This window comes from Egretta garzetta, unplaced genomic scaffold (genome assembly GCF_000687185.1).
Source record: "Egretta garzetta isolate BGI_Z169 unplaced genomic scaffold, ASM68718v1 scaffold245, whole genome shotgun sequence".
Lineage (NCBI taxonomy): Eukaryota > Metazoa > Chordata > Aves > Pelecaniformes > Ardeidae > Egretta > Egretta garzetta.
This window is the reverse complement of record NW_009259721.1, coordinates 452,151-465,291: the sequence shown is the minus strand read 5'-3', so window position 1 is coordinate 465,291 and position 13,141 is coordinate 452,151. Positions and strand designations below refer to the sequence as shown.

The 13,141-nt window shown below is 54.5% G+C and overlaps 2 protein-coding genes across 2 annotated transcripts in view; both read right to left on the bottom strand.

The window, feature by feature from the left end:
• The window catches only part of PTPN22 (protein tyrosine phosphatase non-receptor type 22), a 17,820-nt gene extending 7,218 nt beyond the window's left edge, over nt 1-10,602 (bottom strand). Inside the window, exons 1-11 of the mRNA XM_035894908.1 lie at nt 10,340-10,602; nt 6,327-6,435; nt 5,372-5,448; nt 4,319-4,414; nt 3,916-3,954; nt 3,535-3,606; nt 3,381-3,440; nt 2,818-2,960; nt 2,404-2,470; nt 1,714-1,791; nt 1,100-1,192 (exon numbers count right to left, since the gene is read on the bottom strand). Of these exons, the coding sequence (XP_035750801.1) occupies nt 1,100-1,192; nt 1,714-1,791; nt 2,404-2,470; nt 2,818-2,960; nt 3,381-3,440; nt 3,535-3,606; nt 3,916-3,954; nt 4,319-4,414; nt 5,372-5,448; nt 6,327-6,435; nt 10,340-10,426 (921 nt within the window). The 5' untranslated portion in view covers nt 10,427-10,602. The remainder of the gene's footprint in view (nt 1-1,099; nt 1,193-1,713; nt 1,792-2,403; nt 2,471-2,817; nt 2,961-3,380; nt 3,441-3,534; nt 3,607-3,915; nt 3,955-4,318; nt 4,415-5,371; nt 5,449-6,326; nt 6,436-10,339) is intronic.
• A 1,341-nt stretch (nt 10,603-11,943) lies between these two features.
• The window catches only part of BCL2L15 (BCL2 like 15), a 4,231-nt gene continuing 3,033 nt past the window's right edge, over nt 11,944-13,141 (bottom strand). The window contains exons 3-4 of the mRNA XM_009639387.2: nt 12,636-12,851; nt 11,944-12,114 (exon numbers count right to left, since the gene is read on the bottom strand). Coding sequence (XP_009637682.1) covers nt 12,097-12,114; nt 12,636-12,851 — 234 coding nt within the window. The 3' untranslated portion in view covers nt 11,944-12,096. The remainder of the gene's footprint in view (nt 12,115-12,635; nt 12,852-13,141) is intronic.

Sequence of the window (13,141 nt, the reverse complement as noted above, 5' to 3'; positions counted from 1 at the left end):
TCCGGCTTCAGGAGCCCAGGTGGGCATCAGCCCGGTTTCATTTGTGACACTGCACTCGTGACCATCCCCCAGGCTCTGCAAAGTGCTTTCAGAGGGCAGTGAGGTTCAGGCGGGCGAGAGGTTTGGCCAGGAGCTGCAAAACCACATCCGGACTTGAACCGTTCTCTGCATTTTGTGTCAACCTAAGCCTTGCATCTGCTTTGCTTCCAGCCTGCCCACATCACATGGCAAGAGGCTCTTCCCAGCTCTCCTCTCAGCTCTGGCTTGGAATGTCCTGCAAATCAAAACTGAGGCGCAAGCCCCATCGCAGGATCCTGCTCCCAATTCTTTAGACAAAAGCTTCTGGCAAATAAGCTAACTGCAACCTCCCAGGCCTCGCCTGAGCGCGGCAACGTGCTCATTTCAGCCAGATTGCAGACAGCTACCCCGGCAAGGTAAGGTTTATGCCAGTGGTCACAGAGGAACAGCAAGAGCAAAGAAAAGCTTAACCGTTCTGGAGGTTCCTGTTTATATGTAACTTCGTACCAAGCCCACGTTGTTTTTCCTCAGAGGTGCATCAGATTTGAAAGATTTTGCCATGTTTTTTCACAAAATATTTTAGCGCACTCCCTCCCACGGGGGGCTGCAATGCTCATTACCTCGCCAGCATACCACCGCGTTGCGGACTAGTGCTTCCAGCCATGCCACCTCGGGCACCCAAGCTTCCCAGCCTAGACTGAAAGCCACTCTGTTGCTTGCAAGCCTTCCACGAGACCCTGGCACATGCACATGGACATCAGCCGCTGCTGTAGAAAGATGGTGCTTTTCTATTCACTCATTGCACCAAACAATTGCAAAAGCGTATAGAAAATGGTTTTGAGAGCGAGGGAAATTTGGCTCTCGCTTGGGGCCAAATCCTGTGATAAGCATTGCGCGTTCAGGGAAACGGCTGGGTTCTCGTGGGTTAACTTGAGAAGAGGCTCAGTGTGGGCGTAAGGGTAGCAGAAAGCACCCGATGTGTTCCAGGTCTGCAAGAGGAGACCTTTGCAGGTGGAATCGAGGTTAGAGCTGGCATGCCCGAGGCTGCGAGAGGCGGCGTGTTTATCCTGGGGACTTTTACCTGTGAAGCAGCAGAATCCTCCTGGGCCTCGAGAGCTTTAATCTGCCTTTTGAAGAGCTCAATCACTGCATCATAGACCAGCTCATACTGCTCCTGCACTCCAGACAAATAGAACAGACGTGAGAGCCAGCACCTGCAGAACTTGTAAATGGCCCCATTACCCAAAGCAGGCAGCAGCCCCTGAGAGAAGCTGCCACTTGCAAATTTTCACAGGAGGTGGAAGCCACAACTTTCAAAGGGCTCAGGCCAAAGCATTTGGGGTTTTTTCGGATGCACAAACAACGCTGTTCTGCATTGAGCTTCCTCTTCAGCCTATCTCAGCTGAGAAGGGTTCCCACTTTGTTTCCTGGACAGTCCCTCGTTTCACAGTGCAAGCGTTCGATATCAGACTGCAAGCACTAAGCTGTCCCAGCTGCCTACGAGGAAATGGTCAGCTACCAAATTCATTTCTGCAAAATCATTCTTCTGTTCAGAAAGGGGACCTTACAGAACATCCACGGGCCCCAGTTCCCAGCAGCACAAACGCTCTGCGTTTCCTTACTGCGAACCCCCCCGGGAAAAGCTGAGGTCCCAGTACGGAGCGTATACCAGTTGGTGAAATTTCCCAGGCATACCTTGGTCTGCACTATGGACGGCCTTTGCGTGCGCATTTCCTGGATCAGACTGAAAATACTGAAGTTCACTGGAACAATCTTGCAAGAAAGAGAAAAGACAAAAACTTGCAGACAGGTCTAATTCCAAGCAGCTTCCAAGCTGTGATGCGCTTTAGAGCAGTGTCCAAAATTCAGACCCGCTATTGCAAGAATTTTTAACAAAGGCTGGTTTTGCTTATGAACCAGCTTTCCTCCTCCCTCCTGGCTTGCACTCCACAGAAAATACCAAGACACCAATCTCCCAGACCCATGGGTTCCTAAGTGAGCTCATATTGAAGGCTGAAGGCCAGTGCAGAGCCAAGCTCCTTGATCTGAAGATCCTGCCAGAGGGAGCAACGGGAGGGAGGGCTCTGCCCCGTCGGTGCAAGCATCGGGGGCTATTGGCACTGGGGTGAGGAGGGGAGCAATGGCAATGGATGGTGCAGAGCTGAGAGAGAGAAGCAGCACGAAGTGGGAAGGGGGTATCAGCAGTTTGGCCACCGCTGTTCTCCAGCCAGGGTGCAGGGAGTCCCCATTCATGGCTGTCATCTGAAATACATCTGCCTGCAGTCAGGGGGGTGAAGGGGAGGGGAGACGGAAGGCGAGGGGCAGAGGGGTGCAGCGGTGCTGCACGAGGTGCCCTTCGGAGGCGCAGAGCGGGCTGGCACTCACCCCGTCCTTCAGCAGCTTCTGGGTGTAGTCGATGGCACAGATGACTCCTGTTCTGCCACAGCCAGCACTGCAATGACAGTCACAGCAGGGTTGCTAGCAGAGGTCAGAGGATGGGCACACTGTGTTTTCTGACAAGGATATTTGAAAAAGATCCACAGCCTCCCGTGACCCTCCCATCCCACGTTGCGAATGGCACAGACCCACTCGATGGCCCGGCTGCTCCCGCTGCAGCATCACCCGCCCCGCGTAAGGCTCCGCCTGCCCACAGCTCTGCAGGCTGCAGGCACATCTCGTGCCCCTGCAAACAGTTCTCAGTCCTCCTGTGGTCACCAGCCCGCACGTGGACGTGCCCAGCATTGGTGGTCTCCTAACTACACCCAGCAGCCCTTCCGCACCGCTGACCAGCTCACCCACCTGCAGTGGACGCAGACGGGGATGCTGTCGTCCGGCTGGTAGCAGCGAATCTCGCTGATGAGCTCCAGGATGGGGTCGATGGACGAGGGGACATCATGGTCGGGCCAGTTTTTGTAGTGGAACTGGTGGACGGTGCGGATTTCCTGCGAGAGAAGAGCAGCGCTGGCAGGGTCCGGGGCCGACCTGCACCTCCAAGGGGGGGCTGCTCCCGCGGGCGCAGACTGGGACATGGGCACAGCCAGGGGAAGCTGCAGGCATCTCCAGCTCCTGTCTGCGTCAGTAGGCAAAGGTTAGAGGTGGGGTTTGCAGCCACCCTCGGTAGGCAAAGGAGGGGTTTGCAGCCGTCCTTGCTGCAAAAGAAGCATTGCTGCTTTCTGACATTCTTTATGTTCCTTGCTGGTCCCACTTACCCAGGGTCTCATTTGCCACAACTGGCAAACAGCTTCAGAAACTGAGGTTTGAGTTAATTAATTTTTAAAGTTTTTCCTGCACAGTGTGCCGTCTTCTAACATCCATATAATAAAGCCAGGCCAAGTCGCGTTGCCTCGACCCTTCCTGCTCACCTCGTTCAGGGTCACCTTTAATGTCCGAATCACGTACTCATTTTTCTTCTCTTCGGCTTCCTGCAGAACAAGGGGTCAGAGTCACGCTTTCTGCGGATGACACGAGTTTCCAGGGCACGCGATGCGACGTGGTGTGCGCAGCAGCTCTACTCACGCAGGCGATGGAGAAAGGCCCAGGCTGCAGGGGAGAGCCGCCCGCCTCCGCCCAGTATCGCTCACATTTCTTCTGTTGGAGAAGCAGGACGTGTTGGGTTATTCACCCCCGGCCCACCCGCGCCGCCTCCTCTCGCTCTGCCGGGGACGCCCGGCTCCTGCTGCTGGCCGGCTCCAGCCTCCCCTTGCCCGGAGCAGTTTCCCTTCCAAAGAGGGTAGCTAGGCTGACTGGGAATGGTTTAAGAATCTGCCGCGGCAGACTCAGAAAACAGGTCGTATCACACAGAAACTCACTGTCACTAACGAGATTTAATAAAAACCTGCATCTCCCCCCCTACCCTGGCCCTGCCGCGGCAGCGGCCGTCTCTGGCACACAACTCACCTTTCCCATTTCAAACTCCATGCAAGCCATGACCACAATCTGCAGAAAGAAAGTTCATTGGAAAGGTCTGAACACAAGTTTCTTATCCAGGCAGGAAAATCAAAGTCATCGCTTGCAGGTACTTATCAGCGATGCGCCGTTCCGAGGGCCACCTTCCCCAGAGCCCCAGGCTCGGGACATCGCCCACATCCCAGGCAGAGCCCGAAAGCGGGGGCAGCCACGAGCAGACTCCTGCCTCAGCACCCGTGGGGAGGAGGCTTGCGGGAAGGATGCGGGGCACGCACAACCCCTGAGGTAAAACCCCAACACTCCCACTGCCTGCTTAGCCAAAAAGGCTGGCTGTACGGATGGCTTTTTTTTTTTTTTTTTTTTAAAAAGGCGGGTATATAAATCTGCACCTTACCAGGACTTCATACTCCCAAATCATCCTCCAAAAGTCGATGACAGTAGTGGGGAGAGGACCCTGTGTTGCAATGTATGCTCTTGGCCCATAGACGCCCTAAAACAGCATTCAGATCAGACATGGAGACAGAAACAAAGCCATCCCTATTCCTGAACCTTACTTCTATCCAATGAGTCCATTAAGGACTTAGAAGGGCTTTTATATAGTTAAAATTTAGGCACCTGAATTAAATTAAGCATCCAGAAACCAGTGGTGTGCAAACCTCCCAAAGGAAGACCCAAGCCAGGGAGCGGAGCTTGAGGTGAGATGTGCTCCCAGAGGCCACCCGTTCCTGCAGAGCCTTTGGGAGCTGGGTGGTGACGCTATAACAGTGGATCCAGCTCTCCAGTGTGCAGCTCGGCACATCTGTGGCTGTTGGCCAAAGAACGAACCTGATCCCCTTGTTGAAGGTCTGTTCTTCTGCAGATGGGCTATGCAGAGCCCTCGGTCACTATGGTGGAGATCGAAGGAAACCCCTCTATCCATCTATCTATTTATCTATCTATCAGAGAAGGGTCGTGAGCACAGGGGAGTCCCAAAACATGTGGAGCTCCTGGTGGAGAACAGCCCGCGCTGACCTGCCCTGTTGCTCACTGTTGCAGTGGGTCTGAGCTGCGCTGCTGTGCAAGGCTTCCTGGCTCTGCACTGGTTTCAGTCAAGGCGATTCTGGCCACAGGCGATTTTGCACCACTGTCACCCACCAAGGCAGTAACACTGACGAGGAAGTCGGGGCTGTGAGCCACAAACTGTTCCACCACCCACTCCGACACAAGCACACATCCCTTGTCCTGTGGCCTGGTGCCTCTGTGCTGCAAGGGGTGGTTTTGAAGGGCTGGCTGGTTGTACACATCTTCCCTACATCAGTTATCCTTCAGCACAGCCCAGGAACTACTGCACGGTCCTTTCACTCACCAGAGCCATGGGACCCGCTCCTCCTGGCACAACTCAACCAGGCAGCCCTAAGAGCTCCTACAAACACCATTGCACGGCAAAACGCCATGAAAGAAGCGATACCTTGATGAAGTTGGCATTGATGTAAGGAGAATCTGCATCTGATGTGATCAGGGACAACTCCACTCTGCTGTGGTCAACTGCAGGCACAAAAGCAGAAGCAGCAGCAGTTACTGTTTGTCTTCCGTGGTGGTTGAGCTGCTCAGACTGCAGCACAAGTTGCTTTGGAGGAGCACATAAATCAGAGGGCTCATCCCAGAGCAGCTGAGTGGCCGTGCAAGCAGCTAAAGCGCCCCCCGCACCCACCGATAGCCCTGCACAGGTCGGCCATTGCCTACTCGCAGGCAGCAGACGGGCAGGCTCGCCTTCAGGGCGGTGGGGAGGGCTTAGGCAAGAGCTGCAGATGCTGCCACTACCCCAGCACGACGCCGATCTCCTCCTCTGACCGTGGAGCAAGCCTGCACGCCGTCTTACAGGCTCAAATGAGGTCTGTGGGGTTAGATTTTTTTTTTCAGGGGGTTGGACTAGATGACCTTTAGGGGTCCCTTCCAACCCAAAACATTCTATGATTCTATTCTATGAATGGATGAAAGGGACAGTCTGCTCTGGTCCTAGGACAGACTCTTCTTGGGAGACTGCCGCACTAAGCCAGGACATGCTACAGTGATTTGTAAGCGTAGCCGGCTTTGTACGTCACGGAGACATCTTTGTCCAAAGCCATTCCCTACAAGGCCTTGGAGAATGAATGGTTGCAGTGCTACCCGGGAAGCTCACAAGGACAACCCCGGGTGGGTGTGGTTTTTTTTTGAACAGGAGTTCCTCTGTCTGTAGAAAACACGTGCCAAAGTATTCCAGAGCACCGCAACAGGCGGGGATAAAGCCTTAAACCTGAAGAGCAGAATACAAGGCCAAGCGACGGCCAGCGATGTGCTCACATGCAGGCAGGTACTGGAGGAAGAAAACAGAACCAAGCTAGCAAAAAAAGGCTGCATAGGAACATTTGCCATCTCCAACCTACAGGGTAAGATGTCCTTGTATCTGTTCTTCTTGATGTTCTCTGGTTGCTCAGATGCTGCTGTAGGGTAGATTTTATCCGATCTGTACTTTGTTGACTGCCTTTTCAGCTTCTGTGATAAAAGAATGGAACAAGTGACAGCAGAAGTGCCACATACAACACACTACTCGAGAGTACGTGTGAAGGTCTCTCGGGGTCAGGTTCACTACCACAAAGCAAGGTCTGCACCATTAAATCTTTCCTGAGTGGCTTTTCTCAGAGTGTTCAGAGCAAGAACAGAGACAGAAGCCACCCAACAGCCCCAGCACAGGCTTCTGAGGAATGGAAAGTGTGTGCCGAGGCAGTGCCCACACGAGGCTTGGGCACGTAGGCTTCTGAAGCGAAACGATGCATTGATACGGCACGTAAAGCATCGCCCTCACAAACAAGTGAAGCACAGGGGAATCATTCTCGGTATAAATGGCAGCCAGATCAGAGGAGTAACAAAGTCAAACCACTGCCAACAAATGAGATCAGGAAAGCCGGAGAGAGCACCTTATTTTTCTTGCTTTGCTGAAGATGCTCCCAGCCGTAGCTGCAAGCAGCAGCGCCCAAGCCCCTGAAGGAGCACAAGCAGTGGGAGCAAAGTAGCCACAAGCACTGATGAAGGGGAAAGGAGGAGGAGTGCTAGGATAGACCCTGAGGGGTACGAATCGCTCATCTTTCATTTCCAGGATAAAGCTGCAGCACTCCTGGAGTGTTCAAGCATCTTTTTCCTGCCAAAGCACAGAATTTTATTTCACTGACATCAGCTTCTGGAGAACACACACTGTTTATTACCATCAGCTTTGAAAGCACCGTTCTTGCTGTATTTTTTCTTTCATGATTTTGGTCTACATAACCACTTTTCTTGCCACCAAGGGGTGCTTTTAATTTAAAACAAAAGGCCATTTCTCTAATCAGCATCTCTATGGTTTGGTGCTCTGAAGGGAAAGGCTCCCTTTCCCACCACCCTGGAGCCATAGCCTCACAGCCCCTCTCCTGGAGACCACCCTGGGGTGCAGAGAATCGGGCCGAGACAGGAGGACCCTCAGTATCGCGTGCCTGTGTGAGGGGGGTGAAAAGCAAAGGGAGGGGACCCTGGGCACACCGGAGCTGCAAGGCTCGGGGACCCCGGGCATGCTGGAGCTGCAAGGCTTGGGGGTCTCTCGCGCCCCGGGCACACCTCGCAGTGACCCACCCGAGCTGCTGGCAGGGAGCAAGGGCAGTGGCTCAGCCGCACGGTGCGGGGAAGAGCAGCCCGCCGGTCCCGGGGTCACCGAACCAAACCAGTGCCACGGTCAGCGGGGCGGCGCTGGGGGGGTGTCAGACCCTCCTGCTGGTACCGACAAAGCCCTCCCTGGCGCGCTGGAGGGCTCGGGGGCTGCAGCTCTGGCACGACGGCACACGAGCAGGAATCGTGGGAGTCCTGACGGTTTCAGGGCCCTGATTTTTGGGTGCTCACCATAAATCGTGAGAGTCAGCTCACCAGTGACCTTCCCACGGGAGCTCATATGCATCTGCCTTCCAGGTCTCCCAAAAGCTCACATCCAGTTTTGAGAATCCTGTCCCCTGTCCTCCCTTGCTGCAGACCCCACGTGTTCACAGCTGAGGGAGAGCTGCAAGACCCCCTCGACTCCGGCCCGCTCTAGGCGAGCACCCGCTAGGACGTGACACCCTCCAGGGCCTGCGTGCACTCGGCTACGGAGTGACGGTATTTGCCAAACGACCACATCAGGAGCCGGAGGGCTCTGAAGCTCGTACCCGTTCGATCAGGCCAAGCAGCCCCTTGGCAATACCACAGATAACAGGTACGTACAGCAACGTGCATCTCATCCCCACGCTACTTCTGTGCACAGATGTTCAGGTCCAAGCCAGAGTTGCTGGTTTTTAACATGAATCTGCAATTTTTAAACCCAAAATTCTGCTGCTCTCCAGCCACAATACCACAGGAATCGCATCTCACTGCCCTGGGTGCAATGGGTCAGGGAGGAGGCGCAGGAGGCCCAGGACAGCCCACGGGTCCCGTCGCTATTAAATAATCAGGAGCATGGGGACAGGCACGGTGTGGTAGAAGCTGTGGGAGCAGGATGGGTTTTGTAGCCTACACATCCCCATCACCTCCTGAGCTCCTCTGGTGTTGGTCGCATCCTCCAGCTGCCTCCTTCCAGCGCAACCCCAACTTCCAGAGGAAGCTTTCATGGAGGGGGCACAGCTTAGTACTGAAGCCAGTCTGCTTGCAGCTGAGGCTCTGAGCCTCCAAACTTTTCTGTCCCTGCAGAAACTGGCACAGAACTTCCCGGGAAAAGGCTACGGACGGGAAAGCAGGGAGAGCAGCAAGGGTCACATTCTTGCTGTGAGGCTGCACACACAGAAAAAGGGGGCTCGAACAAAACCCCGTCATTTCCCATAACACCAGCCCAGCCGGCGCGTACACAAGCTTGTTCGCACACAGAGAGATGTTAGGATGGAGAAATGGCATCGGACATTTCTACCAAGTTTGGAAACGCAAGCCATCACAGATGCCAGTTAAGGCTTCTGGCCAACAGCTCAGGCCACCCCAGGAAGGTCTCTGCCTGGAGCAGGGGGGAGCGCAGTCCTGAGCACTCCTACCTGCCATTTCGGTCAGAAAATGAGCTGCACGTTTGGCTGCTGGAACTGGCACACAGAGGCTCCGCAGCCCCACCGCCTCGCATGGCCCAGCACAACCCCAGCGCAGCAGCGAGAGGGGGAAATTCAGCAGCTAGTGACAGCACTTTGTTCCATGGAACAACAGACTGTCGCTGCAGGCTCAGATTAATCACTTCCCTCCAACCCAGACGCCTGGAAACCAAGCACTAAGCTTTTCCCAAGTGTTTGAAGTGTCAGTCTTCACCGGTACGCCGGAGCAGGGCTGGATCGCGCGGGGACTCCTAAGTAACCCTGCACCTTCCCCAGAGACCACTGCCTGGTGCAACCCTTGGCCAGGGTGGGGGAGCTCGGGGCCAGCGGCCATTCTGGTGTTCGAGACACCTCAGATCTTACAGATGTACCAGTTCTGCCCTTCCCTCTGCCTTTGCTCCTCAGGCAGCCCGCCAGAGCAACCTTCCTCCGCCTGATAGACCAGCAGCCGTTGCCAGCTCCCCCCATGAGACAGCGGATTGCCGTCCTAGACTCACCACCGCCGCCCCAACAGATAACGAGGTGCCAGAGCTCACGGATCGGGGCACTGCACGGATCACAACCAGCTAGACACTGCAGGACGCTGGGGAAGGCGAGAGCCATCAGCATGCTTTGCTAGTTTTGCCTTTAGGGAGCAAGAAATTGATTTCCAGGAGGGGCCAGAGGCCCTGCTGGACATAGAGCACAGGCGCCCATTGCGCATGGACGCACGAGCGCTTCCACCTGACAGCGCGGCGCTGGCGGCTGGACAAAAGGCCGGGCCGGCCGCTCGGATCAACGCCACCTCGCGCCTTGGCCAAGGTGCCCGGTGTCGATGGGGGGCGGAACAGTCTTGGGTCCACCGGGCATTTATCCGAACACCCACCCCCTGCTCCGCAGGTGGTACAGGGGCAGGGCGAGGGGGTTCTGTTGGAATGAAAAAAGGAAAAATGATCTCAAGCAGCACCGGGAGGTCCCTGGCAGGAGCACGTGTATCACAGACAGAGCGGATCGTGATGGGGAGAAGGGGCAGTGGCTGCGAGTTCCTCACCATGCCCCCCGCCGCGTTACCAGGCAAAGTGAAACTGTGCCGTGACAAGCGCATTCGCAAAGTAAAAAACAGGAAGCACTCGGGTAATTATTTAAAAAGAAAAGAGTTTTACTTTGAAAGGAAACTATTAAATTACTCTTCTGTCTTTACATTCCCTTTACCCCCGTTAACTCCTGCGTCTCTTTCTGCTGTAAAATTCATAGAAAATTTTGTTGTCACATGCAAATCACATCCCCATATGAGAAGCAACCGAGCGGTTCCCTTTAAAACCGACTGAAGCACAGAGCCGTGGCTTAAGCGAACTTACCAAAAACTCCTCTACGAACTCTTCTCGGTTGAGCTTCTTGCCTTGGGCCCGTTCCAGGTTTTGCAGCAGAATCTCCCTTTGGTCCATGCTGCCGGAGCCCAAGCGTGACTGGCCTGCCCAACCTGGGAACGGACATGTCAAGTGCGTGCCGCAGCGGAAAGCACCAGCCCGGAGAGCGCTTGCAGCGGGCTGTGGTTTACTGACTTCATCACAAGTCTTAAAGGAAATTAGTACGTAACAGATACCGTGGTCAAATAACAAAACAAAACACATAACCTGGGGCCCTATCGCCTCCCTTTAAAACCACACGCACTTTGCCTGCGCCCCAGAGCAAGGGCCGGCAGCGCTGAGCTGGGCGGGAGCCCGGTGGCAGGAGCAGAGCTGCCCCGGGTGCCTCTTTTTGGGCCGCGGTCCAGAGGGCAAGCGTGGCGAGCAGCGGCGGAGCACGTGTGCCCACGGGTGGCTGCAATTCACTGCCGGGCTGCTGGAGGATGGCTTCAGACTTGGAATGTGCTGCAGCTAGGAGAGTCCCTAAAACAGCATGCAAAATCCACAGTTGCTCTTCACGCTTACAGCTTCGCCCGTTTTCCACATTAACAGCAAAACACTCCGACAGAACACTACCTGCAGATGCTGAGCGCCTGAGGCTGGCGTGCACGGCGGCTCACACCTCCCCTGAACAGCACAACTGCTGCTGAACAGAGAAAGCCTATGACATAGAATCATAGAATCACAGCATGCTTTGGGTTGGAAGGGACCCCTAGAGGTCACCCAGCCCAGCCCCCCTGTGGGGAGCAGGGACACCGCTAACCAGATGCTTCAGGCCAACTCCTTCAGCCACAATCCCCATGCCTGGTAGCCTGGGTTAGAAGAGAGGGTCAAATCTGACTCCAGTAGGCTACGGAAATCCAATTAATTGTGCCAGCCTTATCCACCTCACTCGCTCTCAGTAACACAGGTTCTCTAAAAGCCCATGGGATGAAGGGGAGGTCATTCTGAAGCGGGAAGGCAATGCAGACAGCAAAGGTCTCGAAGGGCATCCATGCTCTCTGCTTGCAGAAGTGGTGAAAACTAAACTAAGTGAAACCAAACAAAAAACAACCCCACTCCACCCCCACCCCTCCACCCCCCCCAAAAAGGGCATGAGAGTCACAACCTTGACCTTTCCAATATCTTACATTTTGCACAAAGACTTCAGACGGGCTGCACCAAGGCTCTTTCTCTTTCTGATTGTAAATACAGCCATTAGATGTATTCCCCTCCTGTGTTTTCTTGCAGATCAGGTACAGAATATCTACAAGATTTCTGTATCCAGCTGATAAAAGGCGAAGGACTGCTGGTCACTCCAGAAGAGCCATCACTCTTTGTTTAAAATAACATTAAACTTCAATTTTGCAAAAATAAGCCTTTGAAGCCCCCAAGAGGAACAGAGAGAGCTTTAGAATAACTAATGGCAATGTGTTTTATAACAAATACTCACCCAAGTCTGAAAATGAACACTGCAGCCCTAAGCACTGACCTAGAAACCTTGAGTAACCACTTTTATGGCTAAATTTAAGAGAAACACAAGGAGAAAAACAAATTAATGACAAAAACACTTAAAACCCTTTATTTTTAGTGATACAGAATGTCTGTTACACGTTGCTTATGTGTCGAATCCTGCTTGCAGTGTCCTGAAGAAACACAACAGCGTTCCTCCCGGTACAATCCATGAACAGCCCAGCTTCGCCTTCTGGAAAGCAGCATGGCCCTTTCTCTCAGTTGTCCAGGTTCTCCTGAAAACAAACAGAACCCACCCTGTGTATGGGCTTTAAAAAAAGAACTCAAGGCAGGTTTAAAGGCACTGGCAGGACGAGCAAGGTGTGGGACAGAGGGACGGGTGACCTGCCTCCCTCCTGCTGCAACCCTCTCCCGGGCTGGTTTCATCCCTTCCCCTGGCGACACGCACCACGCGGGGTCTGTAAAGCTGCGTGAGCGGGATGGCGCTGTTTGCATGACCCATCCTTCGTTATTTTGATTCTCATCTAAGGGAGCCAGCTGAGCTCCGAGGTACCAAGATAAGGAATTAAACCCTGAGACAGAGAAGCAGATGGGAAGTTTGATACTGGCATCGGTAAGACTTCGCCCAGGTATTTGGCAAAGCCACGCTCCCACGGCTGCAGCCCAGCTGGCTGCTGGGCACGTCTGGGGGAGGCACTGGGCGTGGGGGGGAGCCGAGCAAGGCAGGCGGGGGAGGCGAGCGGCACGACAAGCCACAGACGTCCAGGCAACGCCACCGCCTCCCTCGCATCCTTACCCATCCGCCGCAGGACTCGATGTAGCTTCTCACTCGAGAATTCCCATTGATCGCTTGTACGAGTTGGTTGCGCTGCACGATAGCTGGGACTTTCTTAGTGACGTGCATTAACAATTTCACGGCAATGGAGAGAAAAGCTCTCTCATAGGCCATCTCGGGGTTCCGGTCGCTCCAGGTCCTGCTGAGAGAGTCCACGGCAGCCCCAAACTTCTCCATCTGCAAGCATCAAGAGGGCAGTTTGAGCTTCTTTTTCAATGTCAGTGCGGTAAGTCAGTCTTGGCTCAAAATCCAACATTCAGGTAAATTCCTGCGTTTGCTGCTTTGACCCGTGACTGCGGGAGGTGACCCCACAGCTTCCCAGTGGCACCCACACAGCGCAGGGCGTTCGAGGCAGGGCTCTCCTTCACCACGGCGTGTCCGAACCGCAGCAGCGGGAAGCGTGGCTGAGCACGGGGAGGACGGCTGGTGGCCTCACCAGCGCCGCAGCGAGCCTGGCGCTAGAGCCG